Source organism: Gymnoscopelus microlampas, assembly GCF_963454915.1.
Source record: "Gymnoscopelus microlampas genome assembly, chromosome: 4".
Taxonomy (NCBI): Eukaryota; Metazoa; Chordata; class Actinopteri; order Myctophiformes; family Myctophidae; genus Gymnoscopelus; species Gymnoscopelus microlampas.
The window spans coordinates 44,065,609-44,086,223 of record NC_139941.1 but is presented as its reverse complement, the minus strand read 5'-3'; the positions used below and the strand labels follow the sequence as shown (position 1 = coordinate 44,086,223).

General features: G+C 40.8%; 2 protein-coding genes across 2 annotated transcripts; both read right to left on the bottom strand.

Moving 5' to 3' along the window:
• Positions 1–1,579: 1,579 nt before the first annotated feature.
• LOC311043601 (betaine--homocysteine S-methyltransferase 1-like) lies at positions 1,580–11,105 on the bottom strand. The gene is made up of 8 exons (XM_084054903.1): positions 11,091–11,105; positions 8,090–8,222; positions 7,011–7,123; positions 6,717–6,908; positions 6,220–6,367; positions 4,820–5,002; positions 3,398–3,626; positions 1,580–1,920 (listed from the first exon to the last, which is right to left on the bottom strand). Exons 1-8 carry the CDS (start codon positions 11,097–11,099, stop codon positions 1,833–1,835), a joined length of 1,095 nt encoding a protein of 364 aa, XP_083911029.1. The 5' UTR covers positions 11,100–11,105; the 3' UTR covers positions 1,580–1,832.
• Positions 11,106–12,488: 1,383 nt separating this feature from the next.
• Positions 12,489–18,694, bottom strand: LOC311044089 (betaine--homocysteine S-methyltransferase 1-like; the record flags this gene model as incomplete). The annotated part of the gene is made up of 8 exons (XM_084055510.1): positions 12,489–12,573; positions 14,124–14,352; positions 15,137–15,319; positions 15,556–15,703; positions 16,641–16,832; positions 16,948–17,060; positions 18,121–18,253; positions 18,686–18,694. 8 exons carry the CDS (start codon positions 18,692–18,694, stop codon positions 12,489–12,491), a joined length of 1,092 nt encoding a protein of 363 aa, XP_083911636.1.
• Between the last annotated feature and the right edge of the window lie 1,921 nt (positions 18,695–20,615).

Here is a 20,615-nt window from a genome sequence, read left to right as displayed (position 1 = left end):
AAGATAATTGCAATATTTTCTATTTCATATGTTTTGCACTCTAAAGAGAGATTGTCATTTTGGTTTAAAAACAATTCTTGCTGAAGTAATTGTAACACAGGACATATTGTCAAATGTTTATTGATTCATCTGTGTCACTTCATTGTTTTATAGAGCATTTAGCTTTATTTCAGTATGGTTTATGATGTGTTTGTCACTAGTCATATTGATGTTTGTACTATTTTTCTGTGCTTTCCCACCTACAGTTCTTACGGTGTTTTTTGGAATAAACTTTCATAATCATCAGTTTGAGATCCATCCTTATTAGCCGGGGTTGCTTACACAGGCTTGTGCATGTTTTTTGTCACCGCTTTGTCAACTTATGAAAAGATTTCATCAAAGTTGTCCCGGAGACGAGACCACACCCACTTGTGTAGAGACAGGGTTCTATGGTGTAATGGTTAGCACTCAGGACTCTGAATCCTGCGATCCGAGTTCAAATCTCGGTAGAACCTTAGTTTGGATAATATCTACAGTTTTGCACGTATGGAAAGTTGCTGGGCCCAGGCTTGTGCAGATTGCCATTGATTAACAACGTTGTTATAAGCGACATGTCATCCCTTTCGAGCGAGACGACAGTTTGTAACGTGACTGGCATGTGATGGATTTATTCAAATGTATTGCTGACAATTAAGAAAAAAATGCAATAGCCCCATTCTTTTCAGGGAAACTGTGTGAAATGCTTATTACATAGCAGTACATACATTGTTTGTACATTTATTTGGTTTTGACCAATTCTGGCCACTTCACCTTGACAGGCTTTCACCAGAGTTGTCCGAAAAAGAAACCACACCCATATGGGTACATGGGGTGCCGTGGTGCAATGGTTAGCACTTTGGACTTTGAATCCAGATATCCGAGTTGAAGTCTCGGCGGGACCTTAACTTGAGCAACATGTACGTTCTTAGAGGTGAAGAAGCCTGTACCGCTTGACTTTGATGAAATACCACATATCCAGTCAGCATGATTCCCTTCAGACCTGCATTGAGTTGTGAGACTAGTGTCAGTTGGAAGTATCGGCCATGTTGTAGATTGCTTGTTTTTTTGTGCTGCTAATGCACGAAAAGGTCCCATGCAACTTTTGCTCCATTCTATTCTGGGAGTGTGGCGCACGCTTTCTACTATTTGCATGAAAATAAATTCATGTTGTTTTGTCACCGCTTTGTCAACTTATGAAAAGATTTCATCAAAGTGGTCCAGGAGACGAGACCACACCCCCTTGTGTAGACACATGGTTCTATGGTGTAATGGTTAGCACTCAGGACTCTGAATCCTGCGATCCGAGTTCAAATCTCAGTAGAACCTTAGTTTGGATAATATCTACAGTTTTGCACAGTTTCTACTTTGTCGCACGACATTGTCGCACGCTGGAGGGCAATCTACAAGCTCACATGTGTCGTAGACTATACAACAACGAGTATATCAGCCTTTTCAATTGAGGGACTGTTACTGTTAATTGCATTGCGTTTCATCATTATAGGCTAGGCTTGTTAACGTTTTGGGGGCTGAGGCAATTTGGGGAATTTGCATTGGATGGAGGTCCACACAAGAACAAAATGCATCACATTAATAATGATAATAATAATAACTTGACAAACTAATGTCTCTAAGTCATTTCTAATATATTTCTTTCTAAGATAATATTTATTTTCATTTAGACTTAATGCAGGCCGCATAAAATGTTTTTTATGGGCTGCACGCTTTAGAAATCCCACTCTCTGCACAGTATGTAATGTTATACAGGAGAATATTGTGTGTTTGGTGTCAGTTATTTCTGTGATGACCCATGGTGTTTACTGCTGGTCTTCTGGGGTGGTCACGGAAGGGCATTTGGGGCGTCCAGAGGCTGGCAGAAGGTTTTCCCAGTATTCACGATGACCTCTGAAACAGAGGAGGTATTGTGAGGCGTTAATCTTCAAATCACACCAGCGTCAGGAGATGGTTAATTGATGGTTATCAGAAACCAGCTTCTGATTTCTTTTACTGCCAAGAGGTTCATACTTGTTTTCATATTGTCGCCATACATGTTTTTGCATGTGGTGCTGTGATAACCGAACTGTGGCAGTGGGGCGTGGGTTGTTGTCAGCTGCCACAGTGGAGAGCATTGAAGATTGTTAAAGACGCACTGAAGTGACATTTTCGGGCATTTTATTTTGAAGGTTCAGCCCGAAACGTCGGCTCAACGACTCTAAACCAATCAGAAGGTCCCATCCCTTCAGGCTATGGGACGTTGGATCTCAATCACTTCAGCCGTGCTGGCACACGGCTAGTGTTTGTTTACAAGTGAGAGAGAGACGGCCAGTGAAGCACGTTTGCTACTACCTGGCTTATTTCTAACCTATAATGTTTTCAGATACATATTTTAGTGTGCAGATGAAGTTTAAAATGAGTAATACACTCATCTTCAATGACATTCAAAACGGAGTATCTCTGTAATTAAAATCAGCTGTGTTTGAAGAACGTGCAGCTATGGGAATCAAACAGGTGCATGTAATCAAGATTCATTTATATTCACGAAGGTCGAGTTATGTCATCACGCAGCACGTTTTCGTTTACAGGAAGTAATTAAGATTGGCTTTTTAGGGACTTTAGATGTAAAATTACACAAAAATGTTTTTTTTTCATTTTTTTTGCCATCTATTGTTAGGTATGCCCATATGATGACCACGGATATGCTCTAAAAGTGTGAAAAACATATTTTTCATTTCACTACACCTTTAAGAAGATGTGATTAATTAGTCAATCAGACCTGATCAGACCTCTGAGCTTTATTGTGCAGTGAGTCTTACTTGGGAAATGTGCCACATGGATAAAAAAAACAAAAAGTAATGCATGTGCATGTGAGATAAAACAGGCTTAAGCTCCAATTTATGTTTGAATTAAATGTGCTCTGTATTCGAGTGTGTCTTCCGCTGTATGAACTATTTCAACTAATTCATCCACGCAGTTGACGCAAGTCAACTCTTAAGGTCCATTCACGCCAAGCACTATAACTACGGTATAACGATAACTATAATTAAACCGTTTTCGATTTGTTATAGTGTTGGACTTTGCCATCCAATTGAGTTTTTATAAAGGATTTATAAAATTATATCTTCATAGACAGTTATCGTCGTATCGTGCTTGGTATGATGGCTCTTTAAGCCCTACTTTATACTTCGTACGATGGTGTTGCACGGTGATCTACACACGGTCTATCGCACGGTGGCCTATCGACAAGTTCACAATGTGTGGCATCGGGACGCATTGTTTGTGATCTTGTAGATCAGCTATTTTGGCTGATGTACAAGCTCTATTTTATCCAATAATTACATTCCCAAAATAGGGATACCAGGTTGAAAGTAGCAGTATCTCTTACTTGGCTCTGATCCACGGCTTGGTGTGCATCTTCAGGGCAGCACCCCAAACTCCATGCTTCTCTGAGGCCGGTGGGAGGAAGCCTCTCTCTGAGGTCAGCTCCTCTGCTATGGCCCTGATGTGATAAGGCTCAAATCCACAACAGCCACCGATGTAGCGGATGCCAGCATCATAAGCCTCCCTGGCATACTTTTGAATGTCCCAGCGGGTCAACCCCCTGGGCTCCATTGCTGTAAGAACAAGAACACCTGTTGTTATTCATGCTTCAGTTAGTTAATTGCAATTACTATACAATACATGCTGCTATCACAGATTGCATATCATAATGGTAGCATTCATTATTATGTTAACATTGACAGGCTTAATTTAAAGGTGTGTGTGTGTTTGTTTGTTAAAATATTTAAATTTGATTTCTTTGCTAAAAGGTTAATGATATTATTAACTTTTATTATTACATTCCAATAGCAATCATAGCTATAGAGTATTTGCTCAGTAACAGGGATTTCCCTATCTCTCCACCTCTTCAATAAACAGAAAATAAATGTTTAGGTCAAAATAAAAATGTTATCCCATCATTCCAGAGAGAGAACTCCACAAAGATCATTTGTCAGCTTCAATTACACAGTGTTCCAATTCCAAATTTGTCTGCTCACTTTTTTGTTTCATCACCGATTTCACCTGAGTTGCCTTTCCTCATTGGATGAAATTGGTATCCAGACCCGAAAATGTATATTCTGTTTACTAAAGAGCTGGAGAGAAGGGGAGAGCCCTGTAACTGGACACACACTCTATAGTAATGATCGGAATATTTCTACAAAGCCATTTTTTTTTAAAAGAAGAAAAAAACTGCAAATCACTACACCACGTTTAATTTTGCTTTATAAATGTATATGTTTTGCTCTGTGATGACTGGCAGGGGCCTATTAAGGAGCCAATTGGTCGCCGTGGCAACCCCAGCCTAGGCCTGATTTGGTGAATTCACCACCTCTGCCAAATTCCCCACACCTGGTATTTGATTAGTTAGTCCATGTTCTCCAGTCAGTTTGCACTTATCAGACATTCTCCACACAGTCTCCACAGACTTTTACCACTTTACAAGGACTTTTCAACCTCTTCTACAGCTCTACCCACCTTTCCCCAATTCCCACAGTCCTGCTTGTTGTGCGTAGATGCACATATGTAAGTTTACTTTTTATGTAAATGTTTACGGACAGGCAAATTGATATTTTGGTTGTATTGAAGTAATTGATTGGAAATTAGTTATGAGTTATGCTAATTGTTAGCCTCCATTTTCCAAAGCTGCGTGCATTCGATGCCGGATAGTTAGATGAATCCAAACCTGTTATTTACACTATGTAAATAACAAAACAACAGCTACATACTGTAGTTCAGTACAATGACCTATACATGTGTTAACACTGACCAAAGGGAAACTCGGGCAGGCGGAGGTATCCAGAATGGTTGCACTCAGGTGTGAGGAATCCCAGAGGTTGGATCATAAGATGGGCTTTGAGACCGGCCTTCTCCAACCCCTCCTTCATCAGCTTCACAGTAAGGAGGCATGATGCAGGGTCCAGGTGACAGTTTATTCCAACTATATCTGCTCCTGTAAGTGCACACACACACACGCACATACGCACACACGCACACAATACAAAAACAAGAACAAGAGAGTGTGAGCACTTGATATGGAAACGGCGATGTGTGTGTGTTTTAAAAGTAAGAGAGGAATCTACGTCTGAGTCAGGCTCCCTGAAAATAGCCCATCTACAAGCTCACAACGCATAGCAACGTGACGTGGTGATGTGGTGAGCTTGTAGATCGGCTATTTTCGGCGAAGATATTTGGTCTAGCCATTGGGAATACGGTCAACAAAAGTCATACAAAATTCATATTTGTAGTCTTTTTGGAGACACTTCTTTTAGCTCCGTTGTCATAACAGCATTTGTATATACGGATGTACCACTCAAATAGGAATGCTGTAGGGTCCTAGCGTCCAACGATATTTTGGAATATATCCTCCACAACACATTTCTTTTTGACATCACTTTTGTCGTGTGACACGTCGTTTGGCTCTTGTCCCTCAAAGCGTAAATTGGCCTTTAGGTCAACTAGGGTTCAAGTGGTTAAATCCTCTGCTGTACTGATGATGATTGTAATCCTCTGTATACGACTGTAACAGTCTTATATTAAAGTCATGACAAAACTGTAACTGGTCTTAACTGGAGATAATGAAGCATGTCAAAACTACCTAGAATTGAACAGCAAGAGAACAAAATAAATGATTTTAGCCACCCTAGCAGCAGGGCTCTAAAGATATCCATCAAGTTTGTCTGTCTGTTCATCTGTCCGTCCACCGCTTCAGTTCCAAACAACACAGAGTAGCTTGAAAACTACTGGCTACTTTCCCATGGAATTTGCTGTGCACCTTCATGGTCCCCATTGGATGACCCCTACTGATTTTGGTGACCCAGTGGTCTTTCATTCATTAGGACACACATAATATCCTCCACCTACACACATTGATTCATACCACTGTTGAATAATGTGTGTGAAATTATTTTTTAAATCTCCCAATAGTTCCAAACGCATGCATCGGCCTGTGCAACTTTGGCATCATTATGTTTTTATAAATTTAAATTTCTTGGCACATAAATACTATTTCTGCTTTGCAAGAATTGTATTGTTTTTATTCTATAGTATGTTTTTGTTGAATTGTCTGTATTTTTCATATTATGTACGAGTGTTCTTCTGTACAGAGCCAGTTTGATCCAATCCCTTGAGGATTGTTGGAACTGAGCTTATCTAACACGGGTCACATACCAGCCTTCACCAGCCTGACGGCACACTCTCCAGGTGGGACTCCATCAAGGTCTCCCTGAGGGGCTATGCAAAGCGTGGCTCCTATTGGTTTACCACTGGTTTTCAGAACCTCCACTGCCCACACGGCCTCTTCTACGTGAGAAAAGAACTGCAGGAGAAACCTGTGTTCAGTTATAACAACTCTTCTGGAAAACACACGTTTGCCTCAATAACTCCACTGTCTCGCATACGCTGTCCTACTGTCTGTCTCTCGTACACTGTCTCCCTCTCAGCATTCCTACTATCTTTCTCTCCTACACTGTCTCTATCAGCTTTCCTACTGCATGTCTCTCCTACACTTTCTCCCTCTGAGCTGTCCTACTGTCTGTCTCACCAGGCAGACTGTGTAGAAGAGAAACAGTGGGACAGCTGAGGGGGAGACTGTGTAGGAGAGACACAGAAGAGAACCTGCTGAGCTAAGAATCATCCATTCAGAATATTACAATGTTATTATTCACCTCCACCATTAAGAAGTCGATGTCCTTCTTGACAAATGCGTCCATCTGCTTCTTAAAGATTGTCTTCACCTCCGTCTCACTGTGGGTGCTGTTGTAGCAGGGCGTCTGGGACACCCCCCCAGCCACCAGCGCTCCACCCTCATTGGCCACCTCCCTCGCTATGTCACAGGCAGCCTCGTTGATTTGGGTTCCCTGTGTCAGAAAGGAAGAGAGGTGGGCTGTTCAGGAGGATGCCACTGGATTAGGGACTGTTACGGTGTCTGTGATATTTACTATAATTATGATAGTACTAACAGTGATATTGGTGACGTTGCCACTGATCTCCAGTTTGTCATCGCTGCAGTAGAAGGTGAAGGTCTGAAGCACGTCAGCCCCAGCCCTGAGGAACTCCCTGTGCAGTTGACGAACTGTTGGTGTTCAGGTGAGTTGACCAAAGAAAAGCATTTTTTTTAAACGTGTAGGACAGCATAACAACTCCCATATTCTCCCACAATAAATACTTAAACAATTAACAATTATAAAACAATAATACACAAGAAAACAAACTTTCCCAGTTTCCCCAGACTTGGACTGGCCTGTGACATTATTCAAGACATCAACATTATATATACTGTAGGCCTGCATGTTGTTGGAGGGCCGAGTTGCCCTTTAACTGACACACATAGCAAATTGTTTGACAGATGATTAACTTTTGTTTATGTGGTTGTGTGAAACTGTGTGTCAGTGTGACTTTAACCACTGACAACCTGGTGTCCTTATTTAGGTCAAAGTTTAAAAAAAAAAATCCAAAAATTCCAAATAAAATTAGCGAAGATATCCGTTCTACAATGCGTGATGTGACACATTGTGATCTTGTTGATGAGCTATTTTTTGAAATAATTAACTTGATATATAAAGCGCTTTTCAAAACATGGTTACAAAGTGCTTTACAATAACTATATAAAATACAGTGCAAGGTAAAACAACAAAAACTGGCAATTAAAAACAAAAGGTTAGGAAATAAATACAAGAGTCTAAGAGAAGGCCTTGGTATAAAAGTATGTTTTCAGAAGAGACTTAAAAGATGACACTGACTTAGTGAGTGTGTGTGTGTGTGTGTGTGTGTGTGTGTGTGTGTGTGTGTGTGTGTGTGTGTGTGTGTGTGTGTGTGTGTGTGTGTGTGTGTGTGTGTGTGTGTGTGTGTGTGTGTGTGTGTGTGTGTGTGTGTTAGGGGCGGTGACAGCTTCTGACACGGCACACAAAAGTTGGTGCCAGTTTTTCTCAACCTAAACTGACTTTGTATTAACATCTTAAGGCACACACACACACCCGTTGTAACTGGCAACGTTATGTAGATGATACGAGCAATGTTTGGAAAGCTGTGTGTGTAGTACCTGCTTCAGGGTGCTCTACAGCAGCCTCAGGTGTCCAGTGACCGGCCTTCACATAGCCTCTCTTCTCCAACGCCCATACATAGCCTCCATCTCCTACAACCAGCTCCCCTGCATTCAGACGCTCTAAAATTCCCTGAAGGCAAGGCGAGTTTATTTGCATAGCAAATTTCAACGACAGTCCAATTCCATGCGCATAAAACAAGCACATTATAAAAGGACATTTGAATTCAGTAAATGGAAGAAGAGAAGGAAAATAAGTCTTAATAGGAAACACCTATTCAGGGACGCAGAGCAAAAAACACAATATAGAAGGACATTTGAATATAGTAAAAACCAAAGAAGTAAAAATAAGAATGAAAAATAAGAGTAAAATGACAGTGCAGAAGAATAATTTAAATTGGTATAATATTACGTCGTAGATTTTAGTCTGGAATCTCTGTGTGGAACCTGCATTTCCGAGGGGCAAATTAAAAAAATGCCCCTGGAGATAAACCCGCCCCACATTTGCATGCTGGGCCCTGATTGGTCCTTCACAACTTCGGAGGGAGAGAAATCCAATCTCTATTGAGAGGGGCCAGACCTAATCTGCCAAGGGCAGATTTGTCTGGAACCAGGCTAGTGCACACCCTGGCGTGCGGGTGCATGACATGAATAGTGTAATGGTAGTGCTGGTGTTATAATTACTAAAAAATAAATTACATTCATTCGCTAACATGTTAATTCATACATACACCCACAAGTCAGTCTGTCTCTCCACGTTCAACCTCACTCTCCTTTCTTCATTCTCATTCGCTATAAGCTAACTCACACACACCCTCATTCCCACAGTGCAACTTAGGCGGTCTTTTTAAGCAGACCAACATTCTACATGCTCAGCATTGTCAGCTACGTTATGCTTCTGCAGCCTGTCAGTGTTCAAACTCCCTCCACCTCTCTGGCCTCCTCCCTGTGGCATTTAGTTTTCCATGTTAATGGATGAATCTGTGGAGTGTACTGTGATGTGGTATCTTAACTATGCATTGAAAGGTTTAATGTTATGTTCATGTAATAACTGTATTTTAGGCTCTGCTTCGGGGGGTTTGTGATCTCAGATTCTGTGTCATGCTTGCAGGGCCGGTGCTAGGCAATTTGGCGCCCTAGGCAATATCTTTCCTGCCCCCCCATTTAAAAATAAGAGCAGTTCGGTCTCTTTTAAACAGAAAGTAATTCAGAGGACAGGAGCCTATCCTATGTCTGACAGCACCACGCCGGCCCTGCATGCTTGCGCAGATAATCTGTAGTATCACAGGAGCAGAGTCACACCGCCAATAAATGGTAAATGGTTAATCCTGAGCTCAAGTGTCTAACTGAAATGTAGGTCATTAATGCCAATATGCATAACTGGTTAAAATCAGAGAAAGTATCTGGTCCAGTAGTGGGGTATCTAATATTATCAGTCATGAAAAAGGAGCTGCAATGAGATTAAATCCTGGTGTTATATTTGCTTTAATAACTGCTTGCTATGATTTAATAATGATTATTATACATTTTATTTATATTGCAGTTTAACATTTGAAAGAAATCTCAAAGTGCTACAGTAAAGAATAAGACAAAATTGCAAAAAACACATCTAAACAATGATAGCTTTATAGCACAGTATGTATAGTTAATTGTGGGCTCACTAATACAAGCACAGTAATGTTCAGGTTCATCTTTATATTATTATTCTCCCCACTTTTTAGAATGTGAGAGCTTAATTGGCCTATTTCATATTCTGACATGTTCTTACTTGATTAAAGGTGGTGCAGCTGTAAATTGACTATATTGCCTTTTTCAAGGTGTCGGGCATTGGAGGTGTGTCAACTAGGTTGGGATGTAGAAGGTAAGAAGGGGGTGCATTTCCCAAGAAGTTTGGGAAATGCACCCCCTAAAAAATGTAAAAGAAAAGAATAGAAAAAAATGGCAAACAGAAAGGTTTTTTAGCAGTGGTTTAAAATAACAGAGTTGCAGCAGACCTGCAGTTTTCTGGGAGTTTGTTCCATATATGTGGAGTTTAAAAACTGGGTCTGCTGAGACATACAGCAGACCTGTCCCAGATTACCTTAGTCTGGTTGGTATCACAAAATATCAGAAATTGATTTAAATCCTGAACCATTCAATGCTTTATAAACCAATAGCAGTATTTTGAAATCAATTCTTTGACATACAAGGAGGCAGTGTAAAGAGATCTAAGAGCTGGGGTGATATGCTACAGTTTCTTGGTATTAGATCAGCAACATTCTGAATCAACTGCATTTGTCTGGTCTATTTTCTTTAGAGAGACCTGTAAAGAAACCGTACAGTAGACAAGATGAATGCATGGAATGCAAGATGAATGCATGGAATGCATGTTTTTTCTAAATCCTGTTGACACATACAGTACTGTACGTCCTTTAATCCATGATATATTCTTAAAGTGGTAGTATGGCTGACTTTGTAATTGTGTCAATGTGGCTGTAAACATTCAGGGCCGGCTGAGTCCATGACTACACCAAGGTTTGTTTTGGCTTGGCTTGTGTTTTTAGCTGTGCACTGACTTTTAATCAGTCTTCCTGGCTCCAAAAGCAAAACACAAAAACAACACACACACACACACACACGCTTTTTAACAAATTAAGAGCCATATACTTCATATTACCAAGAATAGTGAAAATAGCATATAATCGACAATATTCGTAACTGATCTGCATGCAAAAGGCTGTAGTACATAGTTCATAGAGTATAAACTGTGCTTCAGAGAGCCTTCCACTGAAAAGAACACTTGTGTGTTTATGTGAGAGCATTCACAATGATATTTTCACTTTCTTAGTAATGCATGCTTGATGCAAAAGAAAGAAATCTAAAATTATCAAGTCATTTTACTGCACATATATTTTACATCTTACTGTTTTAAAACAGGTTTGGATCTTTGCATGAGGAAAATCTTTCACACAGATTTCACTGAATACATTAATGCATCATAATGTTTGCTTCTTTGACATACCTTCTTCATGTTCTCCTGTCCGTGTCAGGTTTATGACGTCTGCTTGCAAAAACAGGTTAGGTAGGAGGAATTTATACTACAGTAGATTTGCAAGAAGAGTGCTTTCCTAGGCAGCCAATGGGATTCCTCATGCATGATGGTTATGCAACATGGCCTCTTTGTAATTGACGTTGACAAAAGGCTAAATCACATGCACAAAGCGAAATTAACTTGGTTGGTCGCTCTCTGGGTAATAAAAATAATAAAACACACACATAAATACAACACAGCCGAGTAAAAATAATTTGAGAATAGCCTACAATTATATTGAAATCTTCCGGCGGTTAGTAGAGTATGTAGTATGCATACAATGCTAGATAAATAAATAAAGATGCATGCTGCACAGGGTCATATAAATACATACCATAATCACAAATGCATACTGAACAATAGCTCCCTCTAGTGAAAAGACTGAACTATCGGTTCAAACCAAACTGCTCTTACAGAAAGCCCTACATGATATGTGCAAAATTGTAATATTCTGCTCATATTGTGTCTCGACTTTGTTAATCCTTTCTACCAGGACACTCAGACCTTATCTATAGAGACAATGTACCCATTGTTCAGTGTCATCACATAACGTTGTTCTTTATTCACATTTGTAATGTATTTATTATTTTCTTACAGTGTGAATATAGAGAGCACTATACAGTTTCTAACTGCTAATAAAGTATTCATTCATTCAATCAATCAATCAAAATGCAGTTTAATGTGTGAGTGAAGTCTCACAACAGTTATCCTTAACAGGCATGTGTCATGGTTCTGTAGTTTACATCCCAGTAGTCCATGTGCAAGTTTGGACATGTCATATGGGAAAATGTTCAAACATGTTCAAAAATACCAAAAGAAAAATAGTTTAAAAAAAAAAGCAGATCTACAAGCTCACAACGCATTGTGATGCAAAGCATTGTGAGCTTGTAGGCTATTTACACTATTCCTTGTATGACGACACATATAGGTCTTAAGTGTAAATCAGGGAAAGCTAATGGAGAATTAAACTTCAGAGAATCATGCTTACTTTATACTCCATCATACAACATGCTGAAAATAGCCAATCTACATTAAGCTCACAATGCGTCGTCGTACGACAAAATACAATCAGACTTTAACACTTCTGCAGCCTGTTGAGGGACTGTTACTGATAATTACATTGCACTTCATGTACCAGGTATTACACAAACATCATCATAGAGCAAGACCCCCAGGCAATCTGGGGAGCCTGCATTGGACGGAGTTCTTTTTTTGTCTTTGCCTTTTTTTGAGCCGCACTTTGAGAATCCCACTCTATGCAGTATATTATACAGGAGAATGTTGTGCGTGTTTGGTTTCAGTTACTTCTGTGCTGACCCATCATGGTGTTCACAGGTCTTGTGGTGTGGCCATGGAAGGGCATAAGGGGCGTCCAGAAGCTGGTAGAAGGTTTTCCCAGTATTCACGGCGAGCTCTGAAACAGAGGTATTTTGAGGTGTTATAATCTGCAAATCACACCAGCGTCAGGAGATGGATGAGCACTTGAGCAGTCTTCTCTTCATAATGTTGTTATAAATAACCAGTGGTGTAAAGTAACTAAGTACATGTACTCAAGCACTGTACAATGTTGAGGTATTTGTACTTTACTTGAGTATTTCCAATTTCCAATACTTTTACTCCACTACATCTCAGGGGCAAATATTGTACTTTTACTCCACTACAATTATTTGAAAACTTTAGTTACTAGTCACTTTGCAGATATAAATTATTACATTATAAAACAAACAGTAACCACTTCCGCCATATTTTATACCTAGGCTATTTGAAAATAGCCGATCTACAAGCTCACAATGCGTTGCACCGTGACGCTTGTACACATTTCAAACATTTTTGTACTTTTACTTTTGGTACTTTAAGTACATTTTGATACCAATACTTTTTATTCGGGACTTTTACTTGTAACAGAGTACTTCTTCATTGCAGTATTGATACTTTTGAGTACTTTTTCCACCACTGGTTGTTATAAATAACCAATATCAGAGACATTTCACTGCCAAGAGGTTCATACAAGTGGTGCTGTGATAACCCAACTGTGGCAGTGCGGTGTGGGGTTGTTGTCAGCTGCCAGTGGAGATTGATTACTATGATTAATTAGTCAGTCAGACCACTTTCCCTGTGTTTTTTTCATACATTGTGTCTTACGTGGACCATTTACATGGATAGAGAAACAGATTGGTGAAAAAAGACTGTACCCTGTAGTAAAGACTTGTGCTTCAATCAGTTGGCATGAAATATGCAGTGGTGGAAGAAGTACTCAGTACTACTATTACAAGTAAAAGCGATGTTTTAAAAATGTACTTGAGTAAAAGTACAAAAGTATTGGCCTCAAAATATAATTACACTACCAAAAGTAAAAGTACTCATTATGCGGAATGTCCCATTTCACAAGTTTTCAAAATGTTAAAAAGGTTCTTTGAAAATAGCAGAAGTGATTGAAGGGATGAAATGATTAATGTACGTTTTGTAATAATCAAAATCTACAAAGTAGGCCTAACTAGTAACTAAGGTTTTCAAATAATTGGTGCGCAGTAAAAGTACAATATTTGCCTCTGAGATGTAGTGAAGTAAAAGCATTGAAAATACTTTAAAATACTTTAATAAAGTAAAAGTACCTAAAACTTGTATTTAAGTACAGTACTTGAGTAAATGCATTAGTTTACTTTCCACCACTGGAAATGCTATGTGTCGTTCCACTGTACGAACTGTGTCAACGAATGAATCCACTCCACAGAAACTGTTAACAGTTGATGCAAGTCTAATGACAAACTTCACAGACAGAAGGGACTATTTTATACTTCATCGTACAATAGTGGTGCACATCAAAAATAGCTCTGAATGTGAGGTTGTAGATCAGTATTTTTGACAATAAAAAACAAATAATATTAAAATGACATTCCCAAAATAAGGATGCCAGGTTGAAAGTGACACATGCAGATGTAGCAGTGCAATAGCATAATTTCTCACCTGGCTCTGACCCACGGCTTGGTGTGCATCTCCAGGCCAGCACCCCAAGGTCCATGCTTCTCTGAGGCCGGTGGGAGGAAGCCCCTCTCTGAAGCGAGCTCCTCTGCTATGGCCCTGGTGTGATAAGGCTCAAATCCACAGCAGCCACCGATGTAGCGGATGCCAGCATCATAAGCCTCCCTGGCATACTTATGAATGTCCCAGCGGGTCAACACCCTGGGCTCCATTGCTGTAAAGAACAAGAACAAACAGTTCATTCATTGTAATTCATATTTCAGTTATACTCGCTATCACGGATCGCGCATAAAGGTTTTGCCCAAGGAAGTGGTCAGAAATTGTTTTAAATTTGAAAGCATTCATTAATACGTTAGCATTGACAGGTCGTAATTAAAGGGGGTGTAAGTGATATGCTGTATGTGTTTGTAAAAGAAGAGAGGTGAGGTAAAAAGATAAAGCTCTATATTCTGATAGTAGTAATTGCTATAGAGTATTTTGTTCAGTAACGTAATAAAGATCACTACAGCTTTTTTTTTTCTTGTTTCATCACTTTTCACCAATTTCACTTATTATCCTGTATGTGGTCTCTCTCCGGATTGGATGAAATTGGCATCCAGACTAAAGAGCTGGAGATGGGGGGAGACCCCCAGGCTCAGAGATCCCGGGGGGGACGGGGGGGATTTGTCTCCCCCTAGCTTCAGATTGGACCCCCCCCCCCCGCCCCAAGTCCATTTTAGAATAATAAAAATAAATGTTAAAATACTTATTAAATAGAACCTAAACTGACTTATGCATCGTAAGTAATTAATAATGAAATATTTAAATAACACAGTGTCAAATTAGCTAGATTAGAGAAAAAAAAGAAAAAGAAACTCAGCATTTTGGACCCCCCCTCCAGGCCTCAAGCCAGAATTCCCCCCCTGGAGACCCCTACAACTGAACAAACATGTATAGCAATGATTGTAATTGGGAATATAGAGCTATTCAACACTTAAACAAGCGACAGTGTTACTGACCAAAGGGAAACTCAGGCATTGAGCCGTATTCAGAATGCTTGCAATCGGGTGAGACGAATCCCATAGGCTGGAGCATAAGATGGGCTTTGAGACCGGCCTTCTCCAACCCCTCCTTCATCAGCTTCACAGTATGGAGGCTTGATGCAGGGTCCAGGTGGCAGTTTACTCCAACTATGTCAGCTCCTACATACACACACACGCGACACACACACACGCACACGCACAAGCAAAAAACAAGAACGAGTGTGTGAGTGAGAACAAGAAAGAGTCTATAGTATGCTTTTGTTGAATGTCTGAATTGTTCATTTTTATAAATGAGTGTTCTGTACAGAGCCAGTTTGATCCAATACCATGAGGAATCGTCAATCTGAACTTATCCTTTAGTTTGGATAACATGCGTAGGCCTATGTGCCACATACCGGCCTTCACCAGCCTGACGGCACACTCTCCAGGTGGGACTCCATGAAGGTCTCCCTGAACAGGTATGCAAAGCGTGGCTCCTACTGGTTTGCCACTGGTTTTCAGAACCTCCACTGCCCACACGGCCTCTTCTACATGATAAAAGAACTGCAGGAGAAACCTGTGTTATAACAACTCTTCTGGAAAACACACACATGCCCTTACCGTTTCAGCACAATGTGGAATACCCTTCCAACAAACAAAATCTAAAAGCGTAACTCCTTAGCCTCCTTCAAACCCGCCATAAAAGAGCACCTGCAATTTGTAACTGGCCCTAGAAAAGTCTTCTAAGCTTAACCCCATGTCTTTAAATGTCCTGATGAATTGAATACCCAGGACCACAATTGAAACAAGCCCCTAGGGCTTTTTGTGTTATCCTTTTAAGAATCATTGTAAAACCGTACCACTGTACTGTTTGCAAACTGTTAATAAAGTATCCAATCAACCAAAAACGGCCTGTTTGCCTCCTCTGTCTCCCTCGCAGCTATCCTACTGTTGATCTCTCCTACAATGTCTCCCTCTCGGCTTTCCTACTGTCTGTCTCTCCTACAATGTCTCTTTCTCAGCTATCCTACTGTCAGTCTCTCCTACAATGTCTCCCTCTTAACTATCCTTCTGTCAGCCTCTCTTACAATGTCTCTTTCTCAGCTATCCTACTGTCAGTCTCTCCTACAATGTCTCCCTCTCAACTATCCTACTGTCAGTCTCTCCTACAATGTCTCCCTCTCAACTATCCTACTGTCAGTCTCTCTTACAATGTCTCCATCTCAGTTTTCCTACTGTCGGTCTCTCCTACAATGTCTCCCTCTCGGCTTTCCTACTGTCTGTCTCTCCTACACCGTCTCCCTCTCAGCTGTCCTACTATCTCTGTCCTTACCTGTCTCCTTCTCAGCTGCCTTAATGTCTGTCTCGGCTACACACTTATTTATTTCTCAGCTGTTCTGTTTCTTTCTCTGCGAAACGGTGTAGGAGACACACAGAAGAGAACCTGCTGAGGTAAGTATCACCCATCAGAGTATTCAAATGTCTACAGTCCATTATTCACCTCCACCATTAAGAAGTCGATGTCCTTCTTGAGAAAATCCTTCATCTGTTTCTTAAAGATGGCCTTCACCTCCGTCTCACTGTGGGTGTCGTGGTAGCAGGGCGTCTGGGACACCCCCCCAGCCACCAGCACTCCACCCTCATTGGCCACCTCCCTCGCTATGTCACAGGCAGCCTCGTTGATTTGGGTTCCCTGTGTCAGAAAGGCAGAGAGGTTGGCTATTCAGGAGGATGCCACTGGATATTAGGGACTATCACAGTGTCTGTGATATTTACTATATAATGATGATGATTATAATAGTACTAACAGTGATGTTGGTGACGTTGCCACTGATGTCCAGTTTGTCATCGCTGCAGTAGAAGGTGAAGGTCTGAAGCACGTCAGCCCCAGCCCTGAGGAACTCCCTGTGAAGTTGACGAACTGACGGTGTTCAGGGGAGTTGACCAAAGAAAAGCAATTTGTCAAAAAACGTGTAGGATGTAGGATAGCCTGGTTTACAGTACAGTCTGATTCATACTTCTTCGCATGAACGGCATCGTGTGCCAAAAATAGCCGATCTACAAGCTCACAAGGCATCGTGGCTGTGACGAGTTATGAGCTTATAGGTCTGGACTGGTACAGATTTAGGGTGTATAGCCTGGTTTACAGTACAGATTTGGCAGAGGTAAAGGGTGTAGGACAGCAATAAACAAATATAATAATTAAACTGTGAAAACAAACTTTCCACAGACTTGATGTGGCCAGTGATATTATCCAGGACATCATCATCATTAAATATATATACACTATAGGTCTACAAGTTGTTGGAGTGCTGGGTTGCTCTTTAACAGACACACATAGAAAATGGTTTGACAGATTAACTGTCCTAGGGCAGTAGGCTCAGGAGGTAGAGCGGCCACTTGGGAATCGGAAGGTTCCCGGTTTGATACCAGCTATACTGTAGCTCCCCCTGGGCTAGTGTCGAAGTGTCCTTGGGAAAGACACTGACAAACTCATTGCATGGCTTCCTCCGCCATCAGTATGTGAATGGGTCAATGTAATGCAAATTGAAAGTGCTTTGGATAAAGGTGTTAAATGTACCAGCTATTTCATTCTATTTTTGAAATAGGGCTTAAGTGTTTAAAAATGTTTAACACTGTGTGTGTGTGTGTGTGTGTGTGTGTGTGTGTGTGTGTGTGTGTGTGTGTGTGTGTGCGTGCGTGTGCGGACTTTTGTACATGGACCAACAACTTGCTAAATATTGCTCTGTTTCAGCTGTAAAAGGAAGTTTGTCTGTGTGGAGGAGAAGGTGCTAATATCAATTTGCGGATTGTGTGTGTGTGTGTGTGTGTGTGTGTGTGTGTGTGTGTGTGTGTGTGTGTGTGTGTGTGTGTGTGTGTGTGTGTGTGTGTGTGTGTGTGTGTGTGTGTGTGTGTGTGTGCGTGCGTGCGTGCGTGCATGCGTGCGTGCGTGCGTGTGTGCGTGCGTGCGTGTGTAGTACCTGCTTCAGGGTGTTCTACAGCAGCCTCAGGTGTCCAGTGACCTGCCTTCACATAGCCTCTCTTCTCCAACGCCCATACATAGCCTCCATCTCCTACAACCACCTCCCCTGCATTCAGACGCTCCAAAATACCCTGCACACACGCACGCACGAAAGTAGCAGATCACTCACAACACTCACAATGTTCTAAGCTTGTAGGTCTGCAATTTATTGCTTCTTTTTTTTTTAAAGCCTACAAAAACGCCTACAATGACATGCCCAAAATAGGGATGGCCAGGTGGAAGGTTGATAACCAAGGTGAAGGTATGAGGTTTTGGGCAGGGGTGTAAAGTAACTTTTACTATTATTTTTTACTTTACTGGAGTTTATTTTACCTCTACTCCACCTCAGAGGCAAATATTGTACTTTTACTCCACTACAATTATTTGAAAACTTTAGTTGATTATTACAAAACCGGTACATTAACCACTTCAACCCTTTATACATTTCGGACATTTGAAAATAGCCGATATACAAGCTCACACGCGACGCATTGTATCTTGACATAACTTGTATATTGACATACCTTTTTCATGTTCTCCTGTCAGTGAAGTATTCTGTCTGCCTGCAAAACAGGCAAGGCAGGAGGAATTTATAGAAGAGTGCTTTCTTCTCCAGCCAATGGGATTCCTTGTGCATGATGACTAACTAGCTAGTTTATATTTGGCAAAGGGCAAAATCATTAACTCTGTTGGTTGTGCTCAGAGTTGATAAAATAAACAACCCACACACACACACACACACACACACACACACACACACACACACACACACACACACACACACACACACACACACACACACACACACACACACACACACACACACACACAAATACAAGTTAGAATAATTTGCAGAGGTGGGACCAAGTCCCTATGTTGCAAGTCCAAGTAGAGTCTCAAGTCTTTGCTTTCAAGTCCTAAGTCAAGTCCAAGTCATAAACGTTTTGTTTCTAGTCCCAAACAAGTCGTAAACCTTTTGTTTCGAGTCCCCAACAAGTCATAATGGTAATATGTAAAGATTTACATAAATCATGATTTTTCAGAATTTGTGTTTATTTTGAAACAAGGGTTCTTCCAGGCCAACAGAACGCAGATACTGTACTTTTAATTTCCTTCTTGAGGACAGGGTTTAAAGCGGCACTCTGTAACTTTTTATTTATTAATAAAATGTAATTCTTTCCAATCTTTATAGAGTATTGATTGAAACCTTTATTTATTCTCGAAAAGAGCATTGAGGTTTACCCTCATTTACAATGCTGACGAGATTACATACACAAAAATCAACAATTAAGGCACATTCAGGTATAAAACACAGAAACAACAAAATAAACCATAACAGAACATTTGTAAGTTAAAAACAATTACATGTTGAGGTAGGGAGATTTAAGAACAGGTGATTAAATTGTCCATAGGATATTGGGGCATTATTTTTTAGCGTGAGTGGTAGAGTGTTCCATGAAATAGGAGCAAAAAGCAGATTTCCCCAGTTCAGACTGAACAGGTGGAACCTCAAGTGCAAGCCAGTCACTTGAGCGGGTCTGGTATTTTTCCATTACAGAAAGGGAGGACCAACCTACCCTGTCGTAAAGGGTACAATGATGGGTGCTGTAGCATTCACCAGTAGCCTAATGAATCTATAAGTGCTGAGTGATAAACTGTGTCTAGGGGTAAAAGGGTAGTAGGAGTGCACTTCTATAAATTACATCACCGTATGCTATACAATATAACTTGTACTATCGGAGTGGTTGTATTTTGTCCCCCTGCTCTTCTATTAAGCCATTTCGATCATGTCAAAGGTCATGTCTCAACCTAGACACAGGATCTGACTCCAATTCAATTCATCCCCTGAGCAAGCAGGCCGTCTATTATCACAATTGTAAAAATGTCAGCACTTAGGAGAGGAAAGTTACATGGTGCAGCTTTAACCAAACTATTTTACTGTTGTGTTCCACAATAGACAATAGACTAGCTTTTTGCTTTGGATGAGTCGAGCTCTACTGATGTACACCGGTGTCCATGAACTGGGAGATTGGAGGCTATTGTGATGTGTTGCATACTGCGATTCTTGTATGGTTGCATTCCACCTGGTACTCTTTAAAACCGAAAGATATAATAACTGGAGTTGACAGGCCGGCCGGCAGGAGTAAATGCACATGTGGGTGTTGTCTGTTTGGTGACTACAACATAAGGTGGGGTAGGGGGGGTGCACCTTCTTCAAATGTCGATTGAAGTTCAAAGTAGTTGCACATTGGTGATTCTCTAGCACTGCATGCCTTGCATACTGCGATTCTTGTGCATTCCACCTCGTAATCTCCCCCCCCCCCCCCCCCCCCCCCCCCCAAAAAAAAACAACTGCTTGATTCTCACAGTCCAAATAGTGTAATGTTTATTTTGTTACTGTTGACTCTGTTTTTGATCATTGCAATGCAGCCAGAGTCTGTTACTTCTGTGGAA